The 26,855-nt window shown below is 47.2% G+C and overlaps 1 protein-coding gene across 1 annotated transcript in view; it reads left to right on the top strand.

Moving 5' to 3' along the window:
* The first annotated feature begins 7,994 nt into the window (after window positions 1-7,994).
* PPP1R21 (protein phosphatase 1 regulatory subunit 21) overlaps window positions 7,995-26,855 on the top strand; it is an 83,043-nt gene continuing 64,182 nt past the window's right edge. The window contains exons 1-5 of the mRNA XM_066595524.1: window positions 7,995-8,217; window positions 13,018-13,086; window positions 13,167-13,313; window positions 15,796-15,894; window positions 17,500-17,664. Coding sequence (XP_066451621.1) covers window positions 8,161-8,217; window positions 13,018-13,086; window positions 13,167-13,313; window positions 15,796-15,894; window positions 17,500-17,664 — 537 coding nt within the window. The 5' untranslated portion in view covers window positions 7,995-8,160. The remainder of the gene's footprint in view (window positions 8,218-13,017; window positions 13,087-13,166; window positions 13,314-15,795; window positions 15,895-17,499; window positions 17,665-26,855) is intronic.

Genomic DNA, 26,855 nt, shown 5'->3' with positions numbered 1-26,855 from the left:
TAGCGCGAGATCTACTATGATCTTGCGCTATCCCCATGATGTAAGGGGACGTCATTTTGCGGGAAGTACCCTGCTCCCATGACGTACCCTTACGTCATGGGGCGGGAAGGGATTAAAGAAAACAATTGAATCTACATTGCTACCTTCTAAGGGTGCATTCACACGAACGTAGATCGGCTCGGTTTTCACGCCGAGCCGATATACGTTGTCCTCATGTGCAGGGGGGGGAGGATGGAAGAGCCCAAGAGCAGGAACTGAGCTCCCGCCCCCTCTCTGCCTCCTCTCCTCCCCTCTGCACTATTTGCAATGAGAGGAGGCAGGACAGGGGCGGGGCTAAGTGGGTTGAATTAGCCCCACCCCAGTCCCGCCTCTCCCCATTGCAAATAGTGCAGAGGGGTGGAGAGGAGACAGAGAGGGGGCGAAAGCTCAGTTCCTGCTCCTGGCTCTTCCATCCTCCCCCCCCCCCCGCACATGAGGACAACGTATATCGGCTCGGCGTGAAAACCGAGCCGATATACGTTCGTGTGCATCCACCCTAAGATCCATAGAATTTTTATTTTTTTGACAACAGACCTGTGCGAGGTCTTGTTTTTGGCAAGAAAAGTTGCTGTTTTTAATCGCTGCCATACAGGAGTACATGTGACATTGTTTTTAAATGCAGTGAGAGCAGGAGCCTGTCTGTCAGTAGTCAGCCAAGACACTGCCTTAGGCCTCATGTCCACGGGGAAAATCAGATCCGCTGCAGATTCTCCATGGAGAATCTGCAGCGGGTCCCTCCTGCCCCGCGGACATGAGCGCCGAAAATAGCAATTTAAAAGAATTTACCTATCCGGCGCGGGCGACGAAGCTCTGCTCTTCCTCACGGCCGGATCTTCATTTTCGGCCGGCGGATGAATTCCTGACGCCGGCGGCACGTCGCCGGCACGTCGTCGACGTGCCGCGCGCATGCGCCGGGCACATCCGCCGAGCCGAAGCAAGGGAGATGCGGCCGTGAGGAAGAGAAGAGCTTCGCGGTCCGCTGCGGGTGAGTAAATGCTTTAAATTCCTATTTTAGGTCTCCCGCGGATCCGGACGGCTTCCATAGGCTTCAATAGAAGCCCGCGGGAGACCCGCATGAAAATGGAGCATGGTCCAGATTTTTTCATGCTCCATTTTTTTTAAAATCACTTTTATTGACGATCCGCGGGTATTTATGTACCCGCGGGTGGTCAATGCATCCCTATGGGGTGCGGATCCGCATGCAGGAAATCCGCTGCGGATCCTAAATCCTATTTTCCCCGTGGACATGAGCCCTTAGGGCTCTTTCACAGGAGCGTAGCGATTTTCGGTCGGCTGTGTCATTGCCACAGCACGACTGAAAATCGCATGAACGGGCGCAAAAATCTGCCGTTTGCACGCCCGTTCAGATGGCCCCCGTCCGGCACATGTATGTCGAGCCCAGATTGCCGTCAGGCAGGGGGAGACCATTTGCGCGCCCCCTCTCAGCAAGGGAAGGGGGCGGGAGCTAGTGTGCTAAGCTCCCACTCCCTCTCTGCCCCTTGTCGGCTGCCAGCAATGGGAGGGGCGGGAGCTTAGCAACTAGCTCCCGCCCCGTCCCCCCCCCTCACCCATTGTAAACAGCCTGCAATGGGCGGAGAGAAGGGGTGGGAGTTTAACAGATACGCTGCTAAACTCCCTCCCACCTCCCTTCTCCAGCAGCTACCATAGACTCCCATAGGAGTCTATGGAGCCGCCACCATATTCCGGCCAGGAAGATAGTTCCTATACTATCTTTCCTGGCTGAAGTAATACGCCCATCTGAACTGATGCATTGTGAACTAATGCATCAGATGGGCAGCGTATATCGTCCGGGCGTGAAAGCGCAGCAGATATATGCTCATGTGAATGAAGCCTTAAAAAAATGTATGTGTAGCTTTAAAGTCTATTATTGAAATCAAGAGCCACCAAACACATTTTTTGTAGCGCCTACACAATCTACTTGATCAGTGCGGGGGTTGGAAACCTGCTAATCACACATTGCTGGCATAGAGTGGGGCATGGGTGCTGGCTAGAGATGAGCGAGCATACTCGCTAAGGGCAATTACTCGATCGAGCATTGTCCTTAGCGAGTACCTGCCCGCTCGGAAGAAAAGATTCAGCTGCTGGCGGGGGGCGGGGAGCGGCGGGGGAGAGCGGGGAGGAACGGAGGGGAGATCCCTCTCTCCCCCGCTCCCCCTGCTCACTGCCGCAACTCACACCCGCGCCGGCAGCCGAACCTTTTCTTCCACGCGGGGAGGTACTCGCTAAGGACAATGCTCGATCGAGTAATTGTCCTTAGCGAGTATGCTCGCTCATCTCTAGTGCTGGCATGTCCTACTTTAGGTAATGGGAAGGCTAGAACACACAGAAGTATGCGAATTCTGGCAGTGAATACTGCTGACATACAATCTGGAAACCGTAATGTAAACTGTAGGAAAGTTTGTTATTTTTATGTTTTTAGATCCCCAAAAATTATTTTAAATTCCCCAAAAGTCTTTACAATTTTATTTTTAAAGAATAAGTAACATTATGGTTCATTATAAGCCTAAACAGTATACAGTCCACTAGAGGGAGCACTATACCACATTAACTTCAGTCTTCAAGATGCAATGAATAGTAAATGCCACTAGAGAGAGAATAAGGCCACATTAACTGCAGGCGTCCGTTTTATCACAGTATTCTCATCAACTAGATATGAAATAGTGGTTCGGTCTTAGTGGTTGGGCTCCATAGCTGAAGTGGATGGGAGAAATGCTTGGAACGTTCTATGTCTCCATCCACATAATGAAAATATAGGAGGGTTATTTCCCTTTTAATAAGTTGTTTAGAGTAATGTGAACACATCTAATAATATAAACCCAAAATATGTCTGTGGAGAATGTGACTCGGCATCCAAGTAGTTGGCTGGTATTGTTCTTCCTCTGCCTACTGACTTGAGTACAGCAAGAGCTCAAGAAACCACTTAAAGGGGTTGTAATGTCATGGAATATAAAGTTTTAAGTTTCAGAATGAAATAAGTGTATGTTTCTTACCTTGTTTTGGACTATTGACCCTTAAATAGAAGACTAAAACCTATGCTTTGTAGTGCCAGGAACTAGGATTTTAAGATAAGAAGTCAACAGACAAATTAAATAAGGCTAAGCTATGTTAACAGAGAAGACACACAATTATTATAGAACTATTGTCTAATGCAACAGCAATATTCTGACTTGGGAAATTCTGTGTCTGAGCTTTGAGACTATTTGATAGATGTCAATAAGTCTTAAGTATTTTCACCTTGTAACAGTAAGCTACGTAACACTAATCTTTGTACCAAGCAACATGTGGATACGCCTTCTTCTTCTTGTATAAGAATTGGCAATGTTCACAATAAAGTAGAATTCATTGATTCTCATGGAGGTGTCTTGACATAACATGGAGTGATTTCGTGCTATTGATAGATAATGCTAGCAAAATCTCCTCATCACGGGCTTCCATATCTACCAATTTGGCACCTGGCAACGAGGTCATCAGATCGGTACCGGTGTGGTCCGATAACAGTACCAAAGTTGACATTTGTAACCTGTACACGGTATAGGTGATAAAAGTCTGATTGGTGCGGTTCTTGCCACTGCAATCCCCACCAATCTCAAGAATGGGGATGCCATGTCCCCCATTCCTGCTCACTGCACGTTCGCTGCACCTACCTGCAGTGACATCGAGACTGAATGGAGTGTTGATTGTGCATGCGTGACTCCATTCATTTCAGTGGGGCTGATGGAAATAGTCAAGTACAAGCAGTCCACTATCTCCAGCAGTCCCATTGAAGATAAATGCCGCAGCACCGTGCGTGAGCGACCACTGCTCTGTTCAATCTCCTAGTCACTGAGGGGGTACAGAGAGCCTGAATGAGGAGCAGAGGGGACAGAGGACCCCCGTTCTCACGATTCCTGGGGATCTCAGCGCTAGTAAGGCTACTTACTGACACTATTACTATTGAAGCCACTGTGGGAGGTCACTAGGGCTTATACAGGGGGAAGTATTACTACTTAGGCCCCTGTGGGGGTCTCTATTAATACTGAGGGTACTGTGAGGGTCACTATTACTACTAAGGCCAATACAGGGGACCCTATTACTACTGGGGCTAATATAGGGGACACTATTACTACTGGGGCTACTGTAGGGGTCATTATTACTACTAAGGACGATATAGAGCGCACTATTACTACTGAGGCCAATCTGTACTTGCCTGCATACCTCAAGCTGACTTAGGGTATATTTACACGTGGTGGAAATTCTGCATCGAAAACCAGTCAAAATCTATGCCATCGGTGCGGACTTTGACTGGAAATCAGATACGTATCTGCAGCTAATTTCATACTATGTGGCCACTGGGAACCGTAAGCCGGGGAACGCTGACAGCGGGAAGCCTTCGGAGGAGGTAAGGGGGAGCACCGCATAGTATGAAATCAGCTGCAGATACGCGGCTGATCTCCAGTCAAAATCTGCACTAATGGTGACTGTTTTTTGGATGCAGAAATTCTGTAAAATTTGCTCCCTGTCTTTTTTGAAACGGCCCTGTACTTTTTTATTACGACAGAGGTTAAATTATACATCGTGATAAGCCCCGCCCCCTGACCACACCCCTTTGTCCCTGGGAAAGTCTGGTCACCTTACTTATGAGCATACTTAAAAGAATAGGACCCAGGACAGACCCTTGTGGTCACCACTTGTAACGCGTCCTTGTTCAGGATACACTCCATTATCAACAACACTCTGATATCTGTCTTTTAATCAATTGTGAATCCACCAGACTATCAAAGGATTAAGTCAAAGTTTCAATAACTTATGAGTTCTTTATGTGGACTGTATCAAAGGCTGTTCTGAAATTCAGAGAGGCGATATCCACGGCACCAATTTCATCCACTATTTTTGTAATATAATCAAAGAAATCAAGAGATTAGTGTGACGGGGTCAACAGTTGGTTGTTTTTTAAGTAGTGATGTAACCTTTTTCAGGAAAGTTTCCATTACTTTACCTACTACAGATGTCAGACTAACTGGTCTGTAGTTCCTGGCTTCTTCTCTACTACCCTTCTTATAGATGGTGCAACATTGGCCATTCTCCAGTCATCAGGAACATCGCCTGTTAGAAGAGATTGGTTGAACCAATCAGTCAGAGGGGCAGCAATCACAGATTGGAATTATTTATGAACTCTGCGGAGGACGCCACCTGGACCCATCGCCTTATTCAACTTTAAACATGCAAGTTCACCTACAACTTCAGCCTCCAAAACCCCTAGATCTGAGCCCCTGCAACTAGAAGTAATGCCAGGCCCAAACATATCATTGCAGCTTCTCGAAATACCGAACACAAGTCAAACACATGAGCTATGTGTTCCCTCAGATAAGGTAGAAAAATCGCAGCATGTCTTATTTTTTCGCATCTTTCAGAACGCATCGCCATTGTTTTTAATGGGGCAGTCAAACACATCACATGCCGTGCGATGTACACGCGAGTGTGATGTAATGTTTCCCTTTAAAATCAATGGAAAACCCTTGCCGATCCTCTGTTCCTTGTCGTGAAACAAGCGCCGCAGGATCAGAAGTACAGAGAAGTGATGCGAGGCATTTTTGCCATAAAGACGCCTCGCATCTGTGGGTAAAACGCACGTTGACAAGCACGATATTGGGCTCACCAGAGTGTAAGTAGTCTTTAAAGGGGTTGTCTGAGTTGTAAGAGCTCTGGACAACCCCTTCCCCATAACAAATGGTGATATACTCACTTCTCCTGACTCCCGCTGTGTACCACAATGGCGCTCGGTTCCCCGCACCGGTCACCGTTTATGGCTGCAGTTTTGTCTGGTTTACGGGATGCCATGGGGTCTACAGCCAATGACATAACAATATTGGTTGTGGTATGTAAATGGTTAACAAAGGGGGCAAATCCCACTCCATACGGGGCGGGTGTTGGCTGTTTCTGACAGCTGGTATCTGAGATTACGGGTGGCCTTTCAGATGTCATAGCAACTTGCAGAATTGTGAGGGTCTTTGGGGCTGCCAGGTATTTCTGCCTATTAAGCCTTGTCTGTGGTACATCTTAAAGGGGTTGTCCCGTGCCGAAACGGGTTTTTTTTTTTCCCAATAACCCCACCGTTCGGCGCGAGACAAACCCGATGCAGGGATAAAAAAAAAAACGGGTAGTACTTATCCGAATCCCCGAGCTCCGGTGACTTCTTACTTACCTTGTGAAGATGGCCGCCGGGATCTTCACCCTCGGTGGACCGCAGGTCTTCTGTGCGGTCCATTGCCGATTCCAGCCTCCTGATTGGCTGGAATCGGCACACGTGACGGGGCGGAGCTACGAGGAGCCGCTCTCTGGCACGAGCGGCCCCATTCAGAAGGGAGAAGACCGGACTGCGCAAACGCGTCTAATCGGGCGATTAGACGCTGAAGATTAGACGGCACCATGGAGACGGGGACGCCAGCAACGGAACAGGTAAGTGAATAACTTCTGTATGGCTCATAATTAATGCACGATGTATATTACAAAGTGCATTAATATGGCCATACAGAAGTGTATAGACCCACTTTGTTTCGCGGGACAACCCCTTTAATAGAGTATCTGCAGAACTACAACGCACTGCAATACTGAAGTGTTGCAGTGTTCTATAACCAATCAGACAACTGCTAGTTCAAGCGACATCTGGGACAAATAAGTTAAAGGGATGTTTGGGACTTTTTACATTTTTTTTCTATCGATGACCTACCCTCAGGGCTCATCATCAATAAATGATCATTGGGCCCTGTGATCCCTACTGATCAGCTGATCCGTCGCGCCGCTGTCACTGCACAAAGCAAACTGTGCTCAGTGTAGTTCCAGCAGCCCAGGTCAGTAATGCAGGTGCAGCTTCCTCGGCAACCCAGGCCGCTGCGCTATGGTCGTCACGATCTGCTTCCTGTAGTGACAGCAGCTCTGGGGATCATCTATTGATGACCCATCCTGATGACAAGTCAACGACAGAAGAAAAAATCAAAAACGTCCCGGACAACCGCTTTGAATAAAGTTTTTTTTAATTATAAAAAAAATTTTAAACCCCCATTTCCCATTTTTAACATAAACGTAAAAAAAAATCTGGCATTGCCGCGGCCATAAAAGTTCGATCCATTAAAATAACGTATTATTTGTCCAGCAAGGATGAAAGTTTGTCCGAAAAAAATACACAACGCCAGAACTGCGCTTATTTGGTCATCCCGACTCCAAGAAAAAACTTTTACATGAAGCCTTAAAAAGCCATATCTACCCCCAACATAGTACCAATAGGAGCTGCAGGTCATCCGGCAAAAAAGAAAAACCTTCACACAACCCCTGCGACCGGAAAATAAAAAAGTTATGGGGGCAGAATGTGGCCATTTTTTTTTCTGAAATATTTTATTTTTGAAGCAAAATAATAAACAAAAAAACTCTATAAATTTACTATTGCCAAAATCGCACCGATCCGTAGAATTAAATGATGTCTTTTTTTTGCTGCACCGTTAAAATCGACTCTTCACAAAATAGGCAAAATTGCATTGTTTTTCCATTTTTTAAATTAATATACATTATAGGGAACCAATGAAAAATACAACTCGTCCAGCAAAAAAAAAAAAGCCTCAGGCTGCTAATGCCGATAAAAGAAAAACTACAAAAGTCATGATTTTCTGACAGCAGAGGGAAAAAAAACTCAAAAAAAAAAATTGTCTCGGGAGTGCAGGGGTTAAGCAGCACGTTTATTAGGCCGCGACCAATCCTGCCTGCAAGCCGGTAAGCGAGGCCGCACAGTAACCCTTCAAGCGCGCGTCACCGCCAAGCAACCAATCACAGACCGTCTTACAGCTGCCGCTGGTCACACCTCAGATGAGAGCTAAGCTATGACTGGCGGATGACGCTAAGCTAAACGATTGGCTGAGTGTGACGGCTGTGGGCGGTGCCCTCCGAGCATCAGGGAAGTGTTTTGCTCTGTGACTTCCGCTCCATCTCTGTCACAGCGACACCCACCGTCCTGCACCGGCGCTGCGGGGAGGTATGGTCAATACAAGACCCCGGCCGGAGGTATTACCGTATCGAGGACCCGCCGTGCTCCATCCCTCTGACACTGCTGCTCCTCCCTCCTCCACCTAGAGAATGGCCACAGGGGAGCTGCAGGGCAAGTACCAGAAGCTGGCACAGGAGTACTCCAAGGTGAGGGGGGCAGCACTGCTGCTGTGTGGGCATGCAGGGGTTAATATGCTAGACATTCCATTCTCGCCTATAGGGTGCAGGTGACTTGTGCCTACAGGAGAGGGATTATTGCAACATGGCACGCTGCTGGGCATGACTTACATGCTGGCATCACCCCTGCTGCTGCCGCCACATTTGCGTATCCTTACTTATGCCCAGCGGTGCCATGACAGCTGCCAGCCTTCATGCCAGCGCCTGCGTATTTGTGCGCAGGAATGTACCGTTTTTGCAGAATGAATGATGCTTTTTTTTTGCGTGCGCATTGGCGTATATTATTGTACTTTTTGCGCCCGCAATGCCCGCACATTGGCACGCGCCAAACGAAGACGCACCAATTGAAATGGCTAATTCCGTAAGACGGAATGGGCAGGAAAAAAAAATGCGCACGTGTAAACGAGCCTATTGAAATGAATGGGTTCTCAGTTCCGTGTAGTTGTGTGTGTATAAATTTGGCGCACAAATGCGTCCGTATGAATCTATCCCTAGATTATGAATCGCCTTTCCTCAAGATGATTCAACAATGGTAGATTGGCTGGCGTTCGTTGCCCAGGCCGCTGCCGGTCACTGGCTAGGTGCGTTGTGCTGATTTCTGCAGGAAGCAGACAGCTCTGTTCCCACTGCGGTGGTCAGGCTTGGTATTGCAGGACAAGTTACTATTGAAATAAATGTAAACTTTGCCTGCGATACCAGGGCTGGCCACTGCAGGGAGAACAGAGCTGTCTGCTTCCTACAGAAATCGGCTCAGTGCACAAGCAGCTGATTGGCAGGGGGGCCCCAGCAGCAGACCCCCAGCAATCTACTAGTGATGTCTTATCCTGAGGAGGACAGGCCGTCTAGGCGGGTGTATCTTCTGAGTGCGGACAGAAGACGTACCAGTGGGATAACCGGACTGTTACCTTCATGTCTTCAGTCGGTAATTGGTTTCGGTTCACACCTACGCCGGGCCATCGCTGTTTTCCTCCATCATAGGAGCCAAACATGATGAAAGTGCCGTATCCGCCATATGCCGGTGGTCCTTGACAGACCCCGCTAACTACAAGGTGGGGCGCGGAAAATCAGTCGGCACTATACTCTAATGACAGCGGACTAAAAAAAAAAAAAAAAAAGCTTTGTTCCCATAGCAACCAATCGGAGCGCGGCTTTCAGTTTACCTCAGTAGTGTGAGAAATGGCAACCAATCACAGCGCAGCTTTCAGTTTATCTTGGCAGGTTGAGAAATGCTAACCAATCACAGTGCGGCTTTCAGTTTACCTCAGCAGGGGGAGAAATGGCAACCTATCATAGAGCGGCGTTCAGTTTACCTCAGCAGGGTGAGAAATGGCAACCAATCACAGTGCGGCTTTCAGTTTACCTCAGCAGGGTGAGCAATGGCAACCAATCACAGTGCGGCTTTCAGGTTACCTCAGCAGGGTGAGAAATGGCAACCAATCACAGAGCGGCTTTCAGTTTACCTCAGCAGGGTGAGAAATGGCAACCAATCACAGCGCAGCTTTCATTTTTTACACTGCTGAAGTAAAATGAAAGCTACACTGTGATTGGTTGCTATTTCTTGTATTGCTGAAGTACAATAAAAGCTGCGCTGTGACAGATTTTCTTCTTGACAGCTCTGCTCTGGGAGCAGCGACGGGCTGCCTCCCTCTAGGCTCACCGCACCAGTGAGGACTACATTAGATGGCGGTAGCGCACTCGCTGTGCCACGCAGTCATCTTGGGACTGCCCAAGATAGCCGAGAGCTCGTACTTGGATATTTCCGTCAGCCCCATTGAAATGAATGGGGTGGCGCTGTGCGTGTGTATCCGCCGCTACATTCACTCTCCTCCTCACTGCGGGGGGTACAGGGAGGACGAGCCGGGGACCCATCCCTAGGATCAGTAGGGTGAAGATCCCGCGGATCTGAGTTTTATCACCTGGACAGGTTCATTTTTGAACAACCCCTTAAAAGAGAATCTCTCTCCTCTGCTGACTTGTCTCTTTTTTAGTAAATAAGGGAGCTGGAACACTACCTGTGCAGCGCCACCTGTTGGGAGGCAGCATTCTTGCAAGTCAATGTTAGACTCTTTCTACAAGCCTTGTAACAATAACTGGGAATTGAAAAGTCATTGTTACAAGGCTTGTATAGTCTAGCATTGACTTGCAGGAATGCTGCCTTCCAATAGGTGGCGTTGGCGAGGTATTGTTCCATCTCCCTTATTTGCATAATACCCAGAGGAGCATGAATGGCCTTACAAGTCTCCTAACACCCCTTCTAGAGGCTCTCCCCAAGGAGACAAGGTTTAGTAAATACTTATATTTCCCATGAAATCACAATTCTGTAGCATCTTTTCTTAGATCTTGGTCTTGTGCCATTCCTCTTATATTCCTCCTGGAATTGTACGCCTTAATTGACAATTGGGCATTACCTTTGCCCCTAGACTATCAGAGAGGGCACAGCCCATTGACAAGGGTGATGTTAAAGGGGTTGTCCACTTCTGTAACTTTTGATGATCTGTTCTCAAGGTTGGTCCTCAACAGTTGGACAGTTGGGGTCTTCCGATGGAGACCACCAGTGGTCAGATGTTTCCAGTCTCTTCACTGCATGCAGAGCTGACAGCGTCATACACATCGCCGTAAAATGGGTATTTCAGCCATTGAATTCAATGCAGCACCAACCGGGGCTGCTGCCAAGTGTACAGGGCTGCCAGCCTCCAGTGGCATCCACACTGACAGTGGATGAGTCGTCAGCGGAGGACCGCTGCTCATTTTGAGGATAGTTCAGACTTAAACAACCCCTTTAAAATCCTGTTGATTGTCTCATTCATTTCCATGAGGAATAACTGAGGAACAGCATAATGCGGGGTTCTTAGGTTATTCTGTACAAATATTTACTGAAACAGACATATCAGGAGATCTCGTTCAGCAGTAAAGATGGGAACCGCCAACGGTAAGTGTGGCACTGCGGTCCGCCACGCTACGTTGTGAGGTCATGTGACCACATCCTTCAGTGCTTTGTGTTGGATGCAAGTAAAACATTTCAGCTTTTCCATTGACTTCTACAGAGTACAGGAGTGATCCTGATAACTTATCTGGTGATTGCTTTTCTCTCATATATGGGTATCTTGATATCTGAGCTACACAAAACACGGTCACCATGGTAACTAGGAAACAAAAGGAATGGGTTTTCCAGTTGGCACTATGGGCATTTGGCATCTGCAGTCCAGTGCATGCTGATGGGATGGGACTTTATGGTCACGGAGTGTACAACGGCTGTTGGCTCGGGGTGTGCTTCCTGGTCCGAAAACTATGCGGGGACAGTAAGATTAAGGACAGAGAAGACTACTTGGACTACTGCAGTACAGGGTTGAAATTGTTGTGACTTCTGGAGGTGAGGAGGAGAAACTGCTGTGATTTGAGGAGGCGGGAGAAGGAAGAAGGGGTTTTGCTGTGGTTTTGGTAGGTGGGAGAGAGAAAGGGTGGTTTTAGCGTGGCTTGAGGGGGCGGGAGAGGAAATGGTGGTTTTAGCGTGGCTTGACGGGGCGGGAGAGGAAAGAGGGTTTTTGCCATGGCTTGAGGGGGCGGGAGAGGAAAGGTTTTTTTTGCCGTGGCTTGGGGGGGGGGGGCTGGAGAGGAAAGGTGGGTTTTTTTGCCGTGGCTTGGGGGGGGCGGGAGAGGAAAGGGGGTTTTTGCCGTGGCTTGGGGGGGCGGGAGAGGAAAGGGTTTTTGTGCCGTGGCTTGGGAGGGCGGGAGAGGAAAGGTTTTTTTTGCCGTGGCTTGGGGGGGGCGGGAGACGGAAGGGGGGGGGGTTTGCCGTGGCTTGGGGGGGCGGGAGAGGGAAGTGGGGGGTTGCCGTGGCTTGGGGGGGCGGGAGAGGGAAGGGGGGGGTTTGCCGTGGCTTGAGGAGGCGGGAGAGGGAAGGGGAGGGGTTTGCCGTGGCTTGAGGAGGCGGGAGAGGGAAGGGGGGGGGTTTGCCGTGGCTTGAGGAGGCGGGAGAGGGAAGGGGGGGGGTTTGCCGTGGCTTGAGGAGGCGGGAGAGGGAAGTGGGGGGGTTTGCCGTGGCTTGAGGAGGCGGGAGAGGGAAGGGGGGGGGGTTTGCCGTGGCTTGAGGAGGCGGGAGAGGGAAGGGGGGGGGTTTGCCGTGGCTTGAGGAGGCGGGAGAGGGAAGGGGGGGGGTTTGCCGTGGCTTGAGGAGGCGGGAGAGGGAAGGGGGGGGTTTGCCGTGGCTTGAGGAGGCGGGAGAGGGAAGGGGGGGGGGGTTTGCCGTGGCTTGAGGAGGCGGGAGAGGGAAGGGGGGGTTTTGCCGTGGCTTGAGGAGGTGAGAGAGGGAGTTCACACTGACTAGTAAGGACGGGATGTGCAAAATATGAAGGAGCATGAAAGACAAACGGGCCCTTGAAGATAAGCCATCACTGCTGACTCCTAGACCCGTGTATGGTTTCCCTAGGGTCACATGCCATGTAACAAGCCAGTGTTTCCAATTACAGTTTTGTACAGCAATATTCCCTCGACCAGAACAGGGGACTTTGGTCAGTCAGCGAAACTGCAAGTTGTCATGCATAAAACAGTGAATTTTTAACCATAGAATATTCCATGGCCGCCTGTCACTAAGCATTAATGCTCAAACCCATTCAGATCGTCTCTATACCCTGTTAGGACCTGCGGTGGATTTGACAGGACCGCGTGTTAGTCCATGTAAAGATGGTATGGTAATTTCGAGGTTGCTGAAGCTGCATTACATGTAATATCCGTGTATAAGTGGTTTTACATGCGTGTTCTTCTGTTTTTCAGCTAAGGGCACAGAACCAGGTGCTGAAGAAGGCGGTTGTAGATGAACAAGCTAATTCTGCAGCTTTAAAGGTATCCTCTCACTGTATATAATAGTGTGATATACCTGCCTGATCTGCTCATGTAGTAATGCTGTCCGTTCCTTCTACTAGGAGCAGCTGAAGATGAAGGAGCAGTCGCTGAGGAAGCAGCAGCAGGAGATGGACAGCCTGACCTTCAGGAACCAGCAGCTGGCCAAGAGGGTGGAACTCCTCCAAGAAGAACTGTCTGTGATGGAAACCAAAGGCAAGAAGGCCAAGGTGCTGAAGCGTCGTCTTGTGTCCTGTATACTTTGTAACTGTCCTGTTGTCCACATTCTTATGTTCACAGTGGGCTTTCTTTACATCAATAACGCTGGGGGTTTCCCATTTGAAGCCTCATGTCCATGGGCACACACGGATTCTGAGTGTGGCATCCCGCAGCGGATACCACCCGTGCCCGCAGACGTGAGGCAAAAAAGATATTTACCCACCTATCCGGACGCGACATGGGTCTTCTCCATCGCGGCCAGATCTTCTTTCTTCTGCACGGCGGATGCGCTGTGCCACGCCGACCGCTGTGCCACGCCGACCGCTGTGCCACGTGCATGCGCCATTTTTTTTTTAAATTTATTTTTTTTAAATCTCCTGCTTTCTTGCGGATCCGCGTTACGTCTGCAGTGTCAGCTGCAGACGTGGCGTGGATCAGACAGCTTCCATTGAGTTCAATGGAAGCCGTCCCTGCGGGATCCACAGAAAAATGGAGCATGCTGCATTTTTTTTTCCGCATGTGCGATCCGCACGCCGGGAAAACAATGACATCCGCAGGTATTTATATACCTGCAGATGCCCAATGATAGTCTATGGGCATATTGAACTGCGGGTGACCCACGTGGATTTTCAATTTAATTATGCCCGTGGATCAGAGGCCATAAAAACGTTTAGATTCCATAGTCAGCAATGACTGCATCATCTGCAGGGTTAAATGTTGTAGAGGTATGATTTGAATGAGCAAGTTCTCAGAGACAGAAGAATCATAGCTCTTCTCTGCTACCTGCCGATCTCCCCTTCCCTCACTCTGCACACGGACTGGAAATGACAGCTGTGAATTCAGTATTCCCGACCCTACTTCAAATGGCTGTAGCTCTGGTTTGTAAGTGCTGCCAGCAAGCTTTAGGCCCATTTACACAGAGACATGATGGCTCAAAAATCACTTTAAAGCGATCGTTTTAGCTATGATCGTTGCGTCTAAATGCGTGCCCATCGTGCACTTCTAGCTGATCGTTAAATTCAGTCCAACCTAAAAATCGTCCTTCAGCTAGTAGTTCTCCGCAGGTAGGGCTGATAGCATTTGTTTCCCGCTGGAGAACAAAGCATCTGAATACAGATAAGAGCCATTGGGCTATTAACTGCTTTCAGCTAAGGCTTCATTTGCAACTTAATTGCTACTAAGTAGCTACTTAATAGTTTATGCAAAAGGATCGCTGAAAGCTGTCACTAAGGCTGCTTGTCCACGTGCGTTGCGGTATCCTGCGTTGGATCCCTCCGACCGTCCGCACCGATCCACCCTTCAATAATAAGGCTGGAAGAAGTATATCCTGATCAGCAGATCCGCTACATCCCCGCGTGTCTTATTATAGAAGGCTGGATTGGTGCGGACAGTCAGTGCTCAGACCCGGGCTGAGTACATTAAGTGACCGGGAGCGCTGCGCCGATGTAACACGAGGAAACGCCAGCATGTGTGTGTGTGTGTGGGGGGGTGGGGGGGTGGGGGGGGGGTGAGAACGGCGGACAACACAGTACAAGTGTAACGCTGGCAGGCGCTGCAGGGGGCCGCTAGCAGTTATGTCAAAGCCTGCGGGGCTTCGTGAGATCTCGTGAACTAGCACTCACGTGCACATCTTCAAAGGCGGGTGTGTACCCAACAACCAATGAGGTCGCTGAAATCGCTCAGCGCTAGTGAACTCCTGCTGAAATACAATATATGTCCCCAGGACATGACCGAGATTTTCCTAGAACTCTGCATTGTTGCTTATCCTGGAAATTGACAATTGGGTGTTACCATTCTTCTTGTCAATAGGGTGAGTCACTACTCAGTTGGCAATCACTACTCAGTTGGCAAAAATCAGCACTGATTGTACAATGTCAGTATGTAAGGGGAATGATACTTAGTTGTGTTTAGTTATTTATATATTTCCAGGTGGAATAACAGAGGAATGACACAATGCTAAGTTCTACAGAAGTATATACAGGGAGTAACGAGTATATATAAACATAGGCATGCCAGACATGAAGGATACAGCATGTTGCAATGCTCCGTTAAAGGGGTTGGGCCAGATTAAAAATGATCACGTATAAACAAGATACAGGATTAACTATCCTGCCGGCATGGGTCCGACTGCTGAGACCATCATCGATTGCAAGAACGGGGGGGTCCCTTGTGCCTCTGTGTGAATGGGATGGCAGCCAACCGTGTGCGCTACCACTCCATTCATTTCAGTGAGACTGCTGGGTTGGGATGAGTTCTAATCTTGGCACAACCTTTTTACATAGTGGCAGTATGCCACAGAAACGCATTGTCCAATATCTATGTACGTTCTCGGCTCTGTCTTGGCACCCAGCCGTATATTTATGTATACCAGCAAAATGCATGGAGAAATATTTTTTTGAAGATTTTTATGGAATAGGTCCTCTTGCTGCACAATGATTAGATGTTGTTTTAACTTTTTTTTTTCTTTAACGGTTCTGTCCTTTCACCCTCTAGAAACACGTAGAGTCCTCTCAAATGAGTCAGGAGCAAAAGAATGTCTTTGATGAGGACCTTCAGAAAAAGATTGAGGAGAACGAGAGGCTGCACATTCAGGTTGGTAAAAAGTACTCCTAGAAATTAATGACTTAAAACATTCACGCGACTTATTTAAAGGGGCTTTCCAGGACTTGGGGAAAAAAAACGAAGGGCTTAAAATGGTGTAAGGTAAAGAAATGAACACTTACCTGCAGCAGCCGTCATGCCCACCACTGGGTTATTTCGTCTGAATAGAGATGAACTTGGCCTTATACAGTTCTGTGCCCTTGCTGCTGCAGAACATTATAACACGCACCTCATACGCTGCAGACATGACCTTTTTTAAGAGCACATTCACACTGAGCAGAAATGGTGCAATTTTTTCCGCTGAAGAAAATCTGCACCAAAGTACGCATCAAAATCCACACTATTGGTTTTTGCTGTAGATCCACAGAAAAAAACACTCAATGGTCTGGGTTTTAACGCGGACTTTAGTGCAGAACTACAGCAGATTTTACCGCTTCAATTTGAATTTAAAGGGGTTGTCCCGCGCCGAAACGTTTTTTTTTTTTTTCAATAGCCCCCCTTGTTCGGCGACAGACAAACCCGATGCAGGGGTTTAAAAAAAACAAAACGGATAGTACTTACCCGAATCCCCGCGCTCCGGTGACTTCTTACTTACCTTGCGAAGATGGCCGCCGGGATCTTCACCCACGGTGGACCGCAGGTCTTCTCCCATGGTGCACCGTGGGCTCTGTGCGTTCCATTGCCGATTCCAGCCTCCTGATTGGCTGGAATCGGCACACGTGACGGGGCGGAGCTACGAGGAGCAGCTCTCCGACACGAGCGGCCCCATTCAGAAGGGAGAAGACCGGACTGCGCAAGCGCGTCTAATCGGGCGATTAGACGCTGAAATTAGACGACACCATGGAGACGAGGACGCTAGCAACGGAGCAGGTAAGTGAATAACTTCTGTATGGCTCATATTTAATGCACGATGTATATTACAAAGTGCATTAATATGGCCATACAGAAGTGTATAGACCCACTTGCTTTCGCGGGACAACCCCTTTAATTGAAAGGGTTAAATATGCTGCAGATCAGCACATAAAGCCCCATTTGCACGGGGCGAAATTCGGAAAAACGACTTAGGCAATCGCAGCAATCTGCCGGCTTCACAAGGTCCCGACGGCGGCGCTGGGGACAGCGGCTTCACCTGCTAGAGGAGTATTGATTTTTAGCGCAAATTACGGATCAAAATCCTCACCATTTGGTGCAGATTTTTCCCCCTCATTAGAAGATGTAGAATCCACACCAAGAATCCGGTGCCATAATTGACATGTTAGGAGTTCATTTTTTCTGTAGCGCGTGGACAATATTTTTAAAATCTCTACCACTTTACTGTAAATGCTGCAGATTGTTATCCCCGTGTCAATATACACAAAGCGGCATTTCACATATGGCAGATTTTTTTTCTGCTGCGGGGGAAACCCACCGCAAATCCGCCGTTTGTGAAGATACTCTACCTCTGAGCACCTGGTCTCATACTTTTATTTCCCCACATATATCCTTAGTGTATTGGGGAGTTCTGCCCTAACGTAAATGCACTCTACAATATTATTTATTTGGAAGCTGATCCCCATCCGTAAGAACATTTATTGATCCCTTTCTCTGTGTGTTCAGTTCTTTGAGGCCAGCGAGAAGCACCGACTGATAGAGGACGAGCTGAGGACCCGGCTGCAGGTCTTGGAGTCGGGCGCTGCCCAGCACCAAGCTGTTGTGGAAGGCTTGAAGCAGAAATACATGGAGACTATTGAGAGGTTACAGAATGATAAGGCAAAGTTAGAGGTAAGCATATTGAGGGAAGCTCTGTCAGTAATCATGACTGCACTTCCTTCCTGCGGCTGGGGGTTTGCTGACTATGCAGAGTGTCTGGGAGAGGAGTGCTAGTAAGAGTACACCAAGTCCTACGTGGCCTGGGGGTAAACGGGTCGATTTAGTTTTTAGCTATTTATCACTTGCTTTCTTATAATTGTCTTTGGATGCAATAGTAATAAGGAAACAAAACTACATGTGAGGCGGCGGATACTTCGGAGGGCATTTTAATTCAGTCTGAATTGCTTGAATACCCCTTTAAAGTAGAAGTAAGATGGTAACATGTCATTTTGCAATATAATGGTATAACTTGTTTACAAAGCTGCAGAGATATTCCTTAGCAGTGGTCTCCCCCTTCCTGCTTAGTTCTTCATTAGTATCTAAAAGTTATGGCTTCTATGCTCAGCTGTCTTACTGGCCAGGCATGCTTAGTGGCCCCAGAGGTTGTATCCCTGCCAATCATAAAGCGATGGTATATCCTAGCAATATACAGTGACTTTACCTCTTATATACACTCATTGTCAAAATAAATCAAGCACCTTGGAGGCTCTAGTACCCTGTTGGGCGATGGACGTGGAGGGTCTAGTACCCTGTTGTACCGCATTTATCTTGGATACAAAATGTCATAGGGGCGGACATGAAGGCTCTAGCATCCTGTTGTACCGCCTCTAGCTTGGATACAAGATGTAATACGGATGGGTATGGAGGCTCTAGTACCCTGTTGGGCCGCCTTTAGCTTGGTTACAAGATGTGATACGGGCGGGCATGGAGGCTCTAGTACCCTGTTGGGCCGCCTCCAGCTTGGATACAAGATGTGATGCGGGCGGGCATGGAGGCTCTAGTACCCTGTTGTACCATCTCTAGCTTGGATACAAGATGTGATACGGGCGGGCATGGAGGCATACAGGTTCTGTATGGTATATTGCGGCATATTGGTCCAAATTTCCTTTAACTGGGCCTTTAGATCGTGCAAACTTGTAAGCTGTTGACGTCCTAGATGGTTTCATACATGTTCCATTAAATATAAACCCGGCACCCGGGCAGCCATAGAAGTGTGACAATGTTGTTGGGGCTTCCTGTCACCCCCTTGTGTGTGCGGCTGAGCATTATCTTGCTGCCTCTTGGAAACCGCCATGAGAGGAACACATGTGGCTGCAGGATGTCCTGAAGATATCGCTGAGCTGTCATTGTGCCTCGTACTCCTACTAGGAGTGACCGACTGTCCTATGCGATGGCCCCCCAGACCATTACACCAGCAGGGGTCAGTGTGCCGCTCCACAGCAAAGGCAGGATTGAGACGCTCACCATGAGGTCTCAGACATGGAACATAGCCATCATCAGGGCCCAAACTAAACCTAAATGCATTGCTAAAGACAACCCGGTTTCACTCCGTAGTGTTCAATTTTATCAGTAACGACGCCACTGCAAATGGAGGCAACAGTGGGTGTGTATCAAAGGCCGTACATGTAATGGGGGCGCCGTGAGACCAAATGTTCTTCAGCCAAGCACCAGTAAATGGTTCAAACAGACAAAGGAGTGTAACGATGGCGCCACCTGTCTCTGGATGGTGGACAGCGAAACAGTTGGACTTGCTTGTGCTCTCTACTGGTGGCCTGTTGAGGGCATCCTAAACCTAGTCGCCTTGTGTGCCCTCACGCATCCACTGGTTTCATCATCTCCTAACAGTCTGGTTTGAACAGCCCAGGTGGCAGCAATTTCGTTGGAACGACCATCCAGTAATGCACCCCTCTCAGACTCTGGTAACAGGGTGAAATCTCATATCTATCTATCTCATATCCATCTATCTGATATCTATCTCATATCTATCTATCTCATATCTATCTATCTCATATCTATCTATCTCATATCTATCTATCTCATATCTATCTATCTCATATCTATCTATCTCATATCTATCTATCTATCTATCTATCTATCTATCTCATATCTATCTATCTATCTATCTCATATCTATCTATCTATCTATCTATCTATCTATCTATCTATCTCATATCTATCTATCTATCTATCTCATATCTATCTATCTATCTATCTCATATCTATCTATCTATCTATCTCATATCTATCTATCTATCTATCTCATATCTATCTATCTATCTATCTATCTCATATCTATCTATCTATCTCATATCTATCTATCTATCTATCTCATATCTATCTATCTATCTATCTCATATCTATCTATCTATCTATCTCATATCTATCTATCTATCTCATATCTATCTATCTATCTATCTCATATCTTTCTATCTATCTATCTATCTATCTATCTATCTCATATCTTTCTATCTATCTATCTATCTATCTATCTATCTCATATCTATCTATCTATCTATCTATCTCATATCTATCTATCTATCTATCTATCTCATATCTATCTATCTATCTATCTCATATCTATCTATCTATCTATCTATCTATCCTCATATCTATCTATCTATCTATCTCATATCTATCTATCTATCTATCTATCTATCTCATATCTATCTATCTATCTATCTATCTCATATCTATCTATCTATCTATCTCATATCTATCTATCTATCTATCTATCTATCTATCTATCTATCTATCTATCTATCTATCTATCTATATATCTATCTATCTATCTATCTATCTATCTCATATCTATCTATCTATCTATCTCATATCTATCTATCTATCTATCTCATATCTATCTATCTATCTATCTCCATATCTATCTATCTATCTATCTATCTATCTATCTATCTATCTCATATCTATCTCTCTCATATCTATCTCTCTCTCTCATATCTATCTCTCTCTCTCATATCTATCTCTCTCTCTCCTATCTATCTCTCTCTCTCCTATCTATCTCTCTCTCTCCTATCTATCTCTCTCTCTCCTATCTATCTCTCTCTCTCCTATCTATCTCTCTCTCTCCTATCTATCTCTCTCTCTCCTATCTATCTCTCTCTCTCCTATCTCTCTCTCTCTCTCCTATCTCTCTCTCTCTCTCCTATCTCTCTCTCTCTCTCTCCTCTCTCTCTCTCTCTCCTATCTCTCTCTCTCTCTCTCTCTCCTATCTCTCTCTCTCTCTCTCTCTCCTATCTCTCTCTCTCTCTCTCCTATCTCTCTCTCTCTCTCTCTCTCTCTCCTATCTCTCTCTCTCTCTCTCTCTCTCTCTCTCCTATCTCTCTCTCTCTCTCTCTCCTATCTCTCTCTCTCTCTCTCTCTCCTATCTCTCTCTCTCTCTCTCTCTCCTATCTCTCTCTCTCTCTCTCTCCTATCTCTCTCTCTCTCTCTCTCTCCTATCTCTCTCTCTCTCTCTCTCCTATCTCTCTCTCTCTCTCTCTCTCCTATCTCTCTCTCTCTCTCTCTCTCCTATCTCTCTCTCTCTCTCTCTCTCCTATCTCTCTCTCTCTCTCTCTCCTATCTCTCTCTCTCTCTCTCTCTCCTATCTCTCTCTCTCTCTCTCTCTCCTATCTCTCTCTCTCTCTCTCTCCTATCTCTCTCTCTCTCTCTCTCCTATCTCTCTCTCTCTCTCTCTCCTATCTCTCTCTCTCTCTCTCTCTCCTATCTCTCTCTCTCTCTCTCTCTCTCCTATCTCTCTCTCTCTCTCTCTCTCTCCTATCTCTCTCTCTCTCTCCTATCTCTCTCTCTCTCTCTCCTATCTCTCTCTCTCTCATCTATCTATTTTTTTTTTTTTTACTGTGTATGTTTAAAATATATATATTTTATACTGTCATTTTAACATTTACGGTGATGGTTTTTACTAAACACAGTGACATTATCTATATTAAAAGGAATAAACGAAGTTATGGTGCTGTTAGTGGATGTAACAGGAGGCCGGGTAATGTGTTTTTTTTTTTTTTTTTTTTAAATTTTTTTTTTTCTATACTCGTCTGCTCCTGCGATCCTGCAGTGTCCTCGTCTGAAGTTGGCTCATGACTTAACCTGGCTCTTCTCAGAGTTCTCTGTTCTCCTTTACAAGTCTATAGGAGAGCAGTGAACCCTAAAAAGAGTCAGATTTTCATGTGCCGCCAGGATTTCAGAGGGGGCCACCGCTGGACCGTGGAAGCTGGTAAGTACCGTATAAAAAATACATCACCCGGCTCTCTATCACATCCCCTAACAGCGCCATAACTTGTGCCGTCGGGATGTGACAGGTTCCTTTTTAAAGTGTAACTCAGCAGTCCAAGTGAAGATGCGGGGATTTGATATATATGTAAGCACTCTTTTTATCCGGAACAGACAACTCCTCTGCTTTTACACAGGAATGATCATCGCTAGTGAATGGGAGCGGAGCGGGCCGGGGATCATTCTGGCCTGTCCGCCTCCATTCACAGTATGCAGGCAGTCGTTGATAAGTGAACAACTGCCTGTTTATATGGGACAATCAGTTGTTCAGTTTTCTGCATACAGAGAAGCGAACATATTCTCGCTCAGTCGGGGCCCGCATTTACACTGAGCGATTTATTGGTCTGTGTAAAAGGGCTCTTAGTACAGAAAACTATCAATGATCTCCCTCCGGACATTACACCCTGCAACCTTTTCATGTGGGGATACAACAAAGACTGTGTTTTTGTGCCACCTTTAGCGACTAATCTCGATGACCTCAAAAAACAGAATCGCGGCAACGGAGACCTCCGTGGAAAAATACACTTTGAGAGGCGTTTGGGCCGAATGTTTTTGTTGTCTTGATGTCTGTACAGCAGGTGGAGGGTTTCATGGAGTATTTAAAAAATGGGGAGCAAAACTTTATAACTCATTTATCCAGGGCTTCCCAAAGTGTGCTCCGGGCTCTGCGAGCGCTTGTCGGAGGGTCTAGGTCCTTGCTCTACTCACCGCTATAGTGTTGTCCCGACAGTCTGTACTGAGGAAAGCAACGTCCAGGACCTGTGGTCGGCATAGCAACGCGGATCACACTGGCGTGATTCACGGCCCAATTTTTGCCCTCGCCATCCTTCTGAAATCCCTGGATGCGAGGCGTTTCCACGTGGAAACAGCCTTGCATCACCGCGGCAGCAGACAATCGCGGAGTTCTTCCATTGTTTTCACTGGGGTTGGTGCTGCTGCCTCCGGCCACATTGAAAGCAATGGGTGATCCCGCAAAAAGAAAGGGCATGCTGCCATGTGTTTCCCCTCATAGAATCGCATCGCATCATTGTGCTATGCAGGAAAACATTGCAAATGTCAATGAACCCATTCAAAAGAATAGCTTTTATATTTGTGTGTCTCACAACGCACGAATCTCGGACGATATTCTCACCAGTGTGAAGGCATCTTAAGGCTGGGTTCACATGGGGGGGGGGGGGGGATATCCGTGCAGACCCTCCGCATGGGAATTCCACTGCACTTACAGTAGCAGCAAAGTGGACAAGATTTTGAAAATCTCGTCCACCTGTTGTGAGAAAAACCCGCACAAAACCCGTGTGGCATCTTCGTTGCGGCGCAGAATTTCCGCTGCGGAAGTCGCCTCTTCTCAATAAGGGGATAAATTCTGCACAGGAATCCGCGATGAAACCCGTTTTAAAACCCACCACAAATGGTGCGTGTTTGGAGGTAGGCATTCCGCGGCTGATCTGCATCGGGATGTCCGCTGCAGTCATTCTGCTGGCAATTCTGTCCCGTGTGACTCCAGCCAAAGAGTAGCCCAATAGGGGCAATTGGGGTGACCACCCTGGGCCCGAGACTTCAAGGGGACCCACAGCTGTTCCAATCGCCCCTATTGTAATCTGCACTGCTAAACCTCTAGCTTCAGGTAGAGAAAGGGGTTAAGTTACTTCCTGTTCTCACAGCCTTCCATCCATCATCTCTGCTGCCTGTAATCTCCCTCTGGTGCAGCAGAGACAGAGAAGGATATGTGTAGTAAGTAATTTAACCCCTTCCTCTACTTGCATCTGAAGCGCATAGTGGCAATAGGGGGACTCTATAACTACTGGGGCGGCAATGGAGGGACCCTGTCGCTACTGGGGTCATTATAGGGAGGTCACTATTACTACACTGGACGGATTTGCTGCAGAATTGCCAGTAGCTGTAGCAGCAAAGTGGATGGGATTTTGAAGATCTCATTCACACACTGTTGAAAATATCTGTACAAAACCTGTGCGGATATTAACATGGGGTGCGGGATTTAATTCCGCAGCATGCTAATTTTAAATAGCCCATCCAGTGTTCCTTCCCGGTTTTGTTTTTCCTAAACGGCCCTGTCCTTTTTATTAAGAAGGAAGTAAAAAGCATGTGATAAGCCACGCCCCTAACCCCTCCCTTGACCACACCCTCTGTCCCGCTTTGGGGCTCCACGAGAAACTTTTGCTTTAAAAAGAGCTCCATGGCTGAAAAAATTTGGGAACCATTGGATTATACAGCTGGTAACTTTTTGTGTAGTTGTAACCATCATGAGATATACTGCTTTGAAATTCGGTCCATCTTTTAGAAACTCCCGGTAGAGTAAAATGAGAGGACCCAACAACCCTGAGCGCAGTCAGCAGGCGGTAAGCAAGTATCGTTATCTCACTAGCTTCGTCAGGAGAACGATGTTGCAGCGTTTCTACCGAATCTAGCAAAATGAATCTCACATTTTGAAGTGATCAAACAGGCTTGTAGTCCAGAGGAGAGGATGCAAGTGTTACATAAAGACACAAGTGCCCTCCCAAGTAAGAGCAAGCGCCATTATGCAAATGCATGGGACCCACAATGTGTGCCCATTCGGTGTAAACGATACATGCACTAATGCAGAATGTTGGTGCGCGGATGTCCCCATGCTAAGAGAAGAGGCGTCCTGATCGGGGCACACAATACTCGCAAGGGAAGGTGCATGCACATTGACAAAGTATAGAAGAACACGGGAGACTGGGAACGGCGATGAACGTCTGCAAACAATATGAACATATTCAAAGACCAAAATAAACAGACTGGAAAAACCAGACCAGCTGGATGTCATTAAGTAGGCGCAGTGCTGTAGTCACCGACTAGTATAGATGGCAGTGCTGTGGGAAAAATGCTGCAAAGTAAGAATGTTTTCAAAAATAGAAGTGTTAACCCTTTCCAATCCAATTTGTATCCTGGTTTTCCTAGGGGACTTCTTCTTTTTCTGACATACAACGGCGCTATCTGCTGGCTAGAGCCAGTACTGCCTGAGGTGACACGTTGGATAGGCTCCGACAGCAGAGAGGCTGGCAATATACAGTAAGAGAACCCTGATGGACGTCTTCCAGCATCGGAGCTGTACAGCCTTAAAGGGGTTGTCCCGCGAAAGTAAGTGGGGTTCAGCACTTCTGTATGGCCATATTAACCCTTTCCAATCCACTGTCTGACGTCTGAAGACATTATGATTTAAGGCTGTACTGCTCCGATGTTGGAAGATGTCCGTCAGGGTTCTCTTACTGTATATTGCCAGCCTCTCTGCTGTCGGAGCCTATCTTACATGTCACCTCATGCAGTATTGGCTTTAGCCAGCATATAGCGCTGTTGTATAACAGCAGAAAAAGAGTCAGCCCCCTAGGAAAACCACAATACAAATTGGATTGGAAAGGGTTAATGCACTTTGTAATATACATCGTGCATTAAATTTGAGCCATACAGAAGTTATTCACTTACCCACTCCGTTGCTGGTGTCTTCATCTCCATGGCTCCGTCTAATTTCAGCGTCTAATCGCCCGATTAGACGCGCTTGCGCAGAAGGGTCTTCTCCCTTCTGGTCTATCCGGGCACGAGCGGCGCTCTGGCTCCGCCCCTTCTACGCGTCATTGCGTAGCTCCGCCCCGTCACGTGTGCCGATTCCAGCCAATCAGGAGGCTGGAATTGGCAATGGACCGCACAGAGCCCACGGTGCACCATGGGAGAAGACCCGCGGTGCATCGTGGGTGAAGATCCCGGCGGCCATCTTGGAGGAAAAGAACGAAGAAGCTGCAGACAGGGGATTTAGGTAAGTAACATTTTTTTTTTTTTTATTTCATCACATCCCTTGGGTTTTTCCTGCGCTGAACGGGGGGGGGGGCCTATGCAAAAAAAACCAAAACGTTTCGGCGCGGGACAACCCCTTTAAATCGCAATGTCTTCAGACGTCAGACAGTGGATTGGAAAGGGTTAATAGTTTATTTTTGTCAATTGATGATCATCCATTCAGTGGAGGCCGACTTTCAGTCCCTTTTATGCATCAATGTTCTCCATGCTTTCCTTTCCTTGACCGCTTATTTCAGTCAGACTGGAAGATGATGAGATCAGAGCTTTGTGTGTAGCCATATCATCACCTCCAGGACTTCTTGTTCTTCCATACAACGAAGATAATGACTTTGGATGGATGTTTAGGGTTGTTTTTTGGCTCCAAATTGTTTCTGCAGCGGATCAGACGCCTCCCTGATGGTATTGTATTATGGATAAGTATCTGCCTGCATTTCTCAGCTTTGAGGACGACCAAATCCCTAACTCCATTTGCTAAAATGCAGCCACAAACTTGCAAGGAACAACATTGCAACCTATTGTGGCAAATATGAAGCTTCACCCGTATCACGCACGCGTAATAAGTTAGATGAAGACAATCCGGATCTACGTTTGCAGTTTGCTGAGGAGTGTCTGAATCCGTTACAGGACGAGCCGACATCGATGAAGAGGGTGATATGGGCAGATGGGCAAAATTTCATCTGTCAGGATCCGTTAACTGTCATTACTGCGTCTTATTGGCACACACAAAGTCTTCAGGTCCAAATTGAGCATGATGGCGAAGGCCCATGGGTGATGGTGTGGGGCAGGGCGGCTTATAATGGATTCATCGGGTCACAGGGAAAACCTACCTGGAACTGTTCCAGGATACGGTCTACCCACGTCTTATTGATCACTACAATATTGGCAAACTGTAATGGCAGCAAGACGAGGTGCTGCCACAGTGGGTACTAATTGGTTCAACAACATGTTCCCTAGGCACTGCGTCGGGCGGACAGGTCCGGTAGAACGGCCTCTTCAGTGCTGAGACTTGTCACCCCTAGATTTTTTTCTATGGGGTTATCAGAAAGTAAAAAAAAGTCTACAGCCACATAACTGAATCAATAGAGGAACTGAAAGTTTGCATTGTTGGTCAATTCAGTGCTGCTCCACCTGAATTGTTTTTTTTAATATTATATGACCGCGCATGAAACGGGTTTTCTCCCTGCAGTCTGTTTTGAAGCAGACTACTCTATACA

The sequence above is a fragment of the Eleutherodactylus coqui genome, chromosome 3 (assembly GCF_035609145.1).
Source record: "Eleutherodactylus coqui strain aEleCoq1 chromosome 3, aEleCoq1.hap1, whole genome shotgun sequence".
Taxonomy (NCBI): Eukaryota; Metazoa; Chordata; class Amphibia; order Anura; family Eleutherodactylidae; genus Eleutherodactylus; species Eleutherodactylus coqui.
The sequence above is the reverse complement of the archived record's forward strand: the minus strand, read 5'-3'. Positions and strand labels throughout refer to the sequence as shown.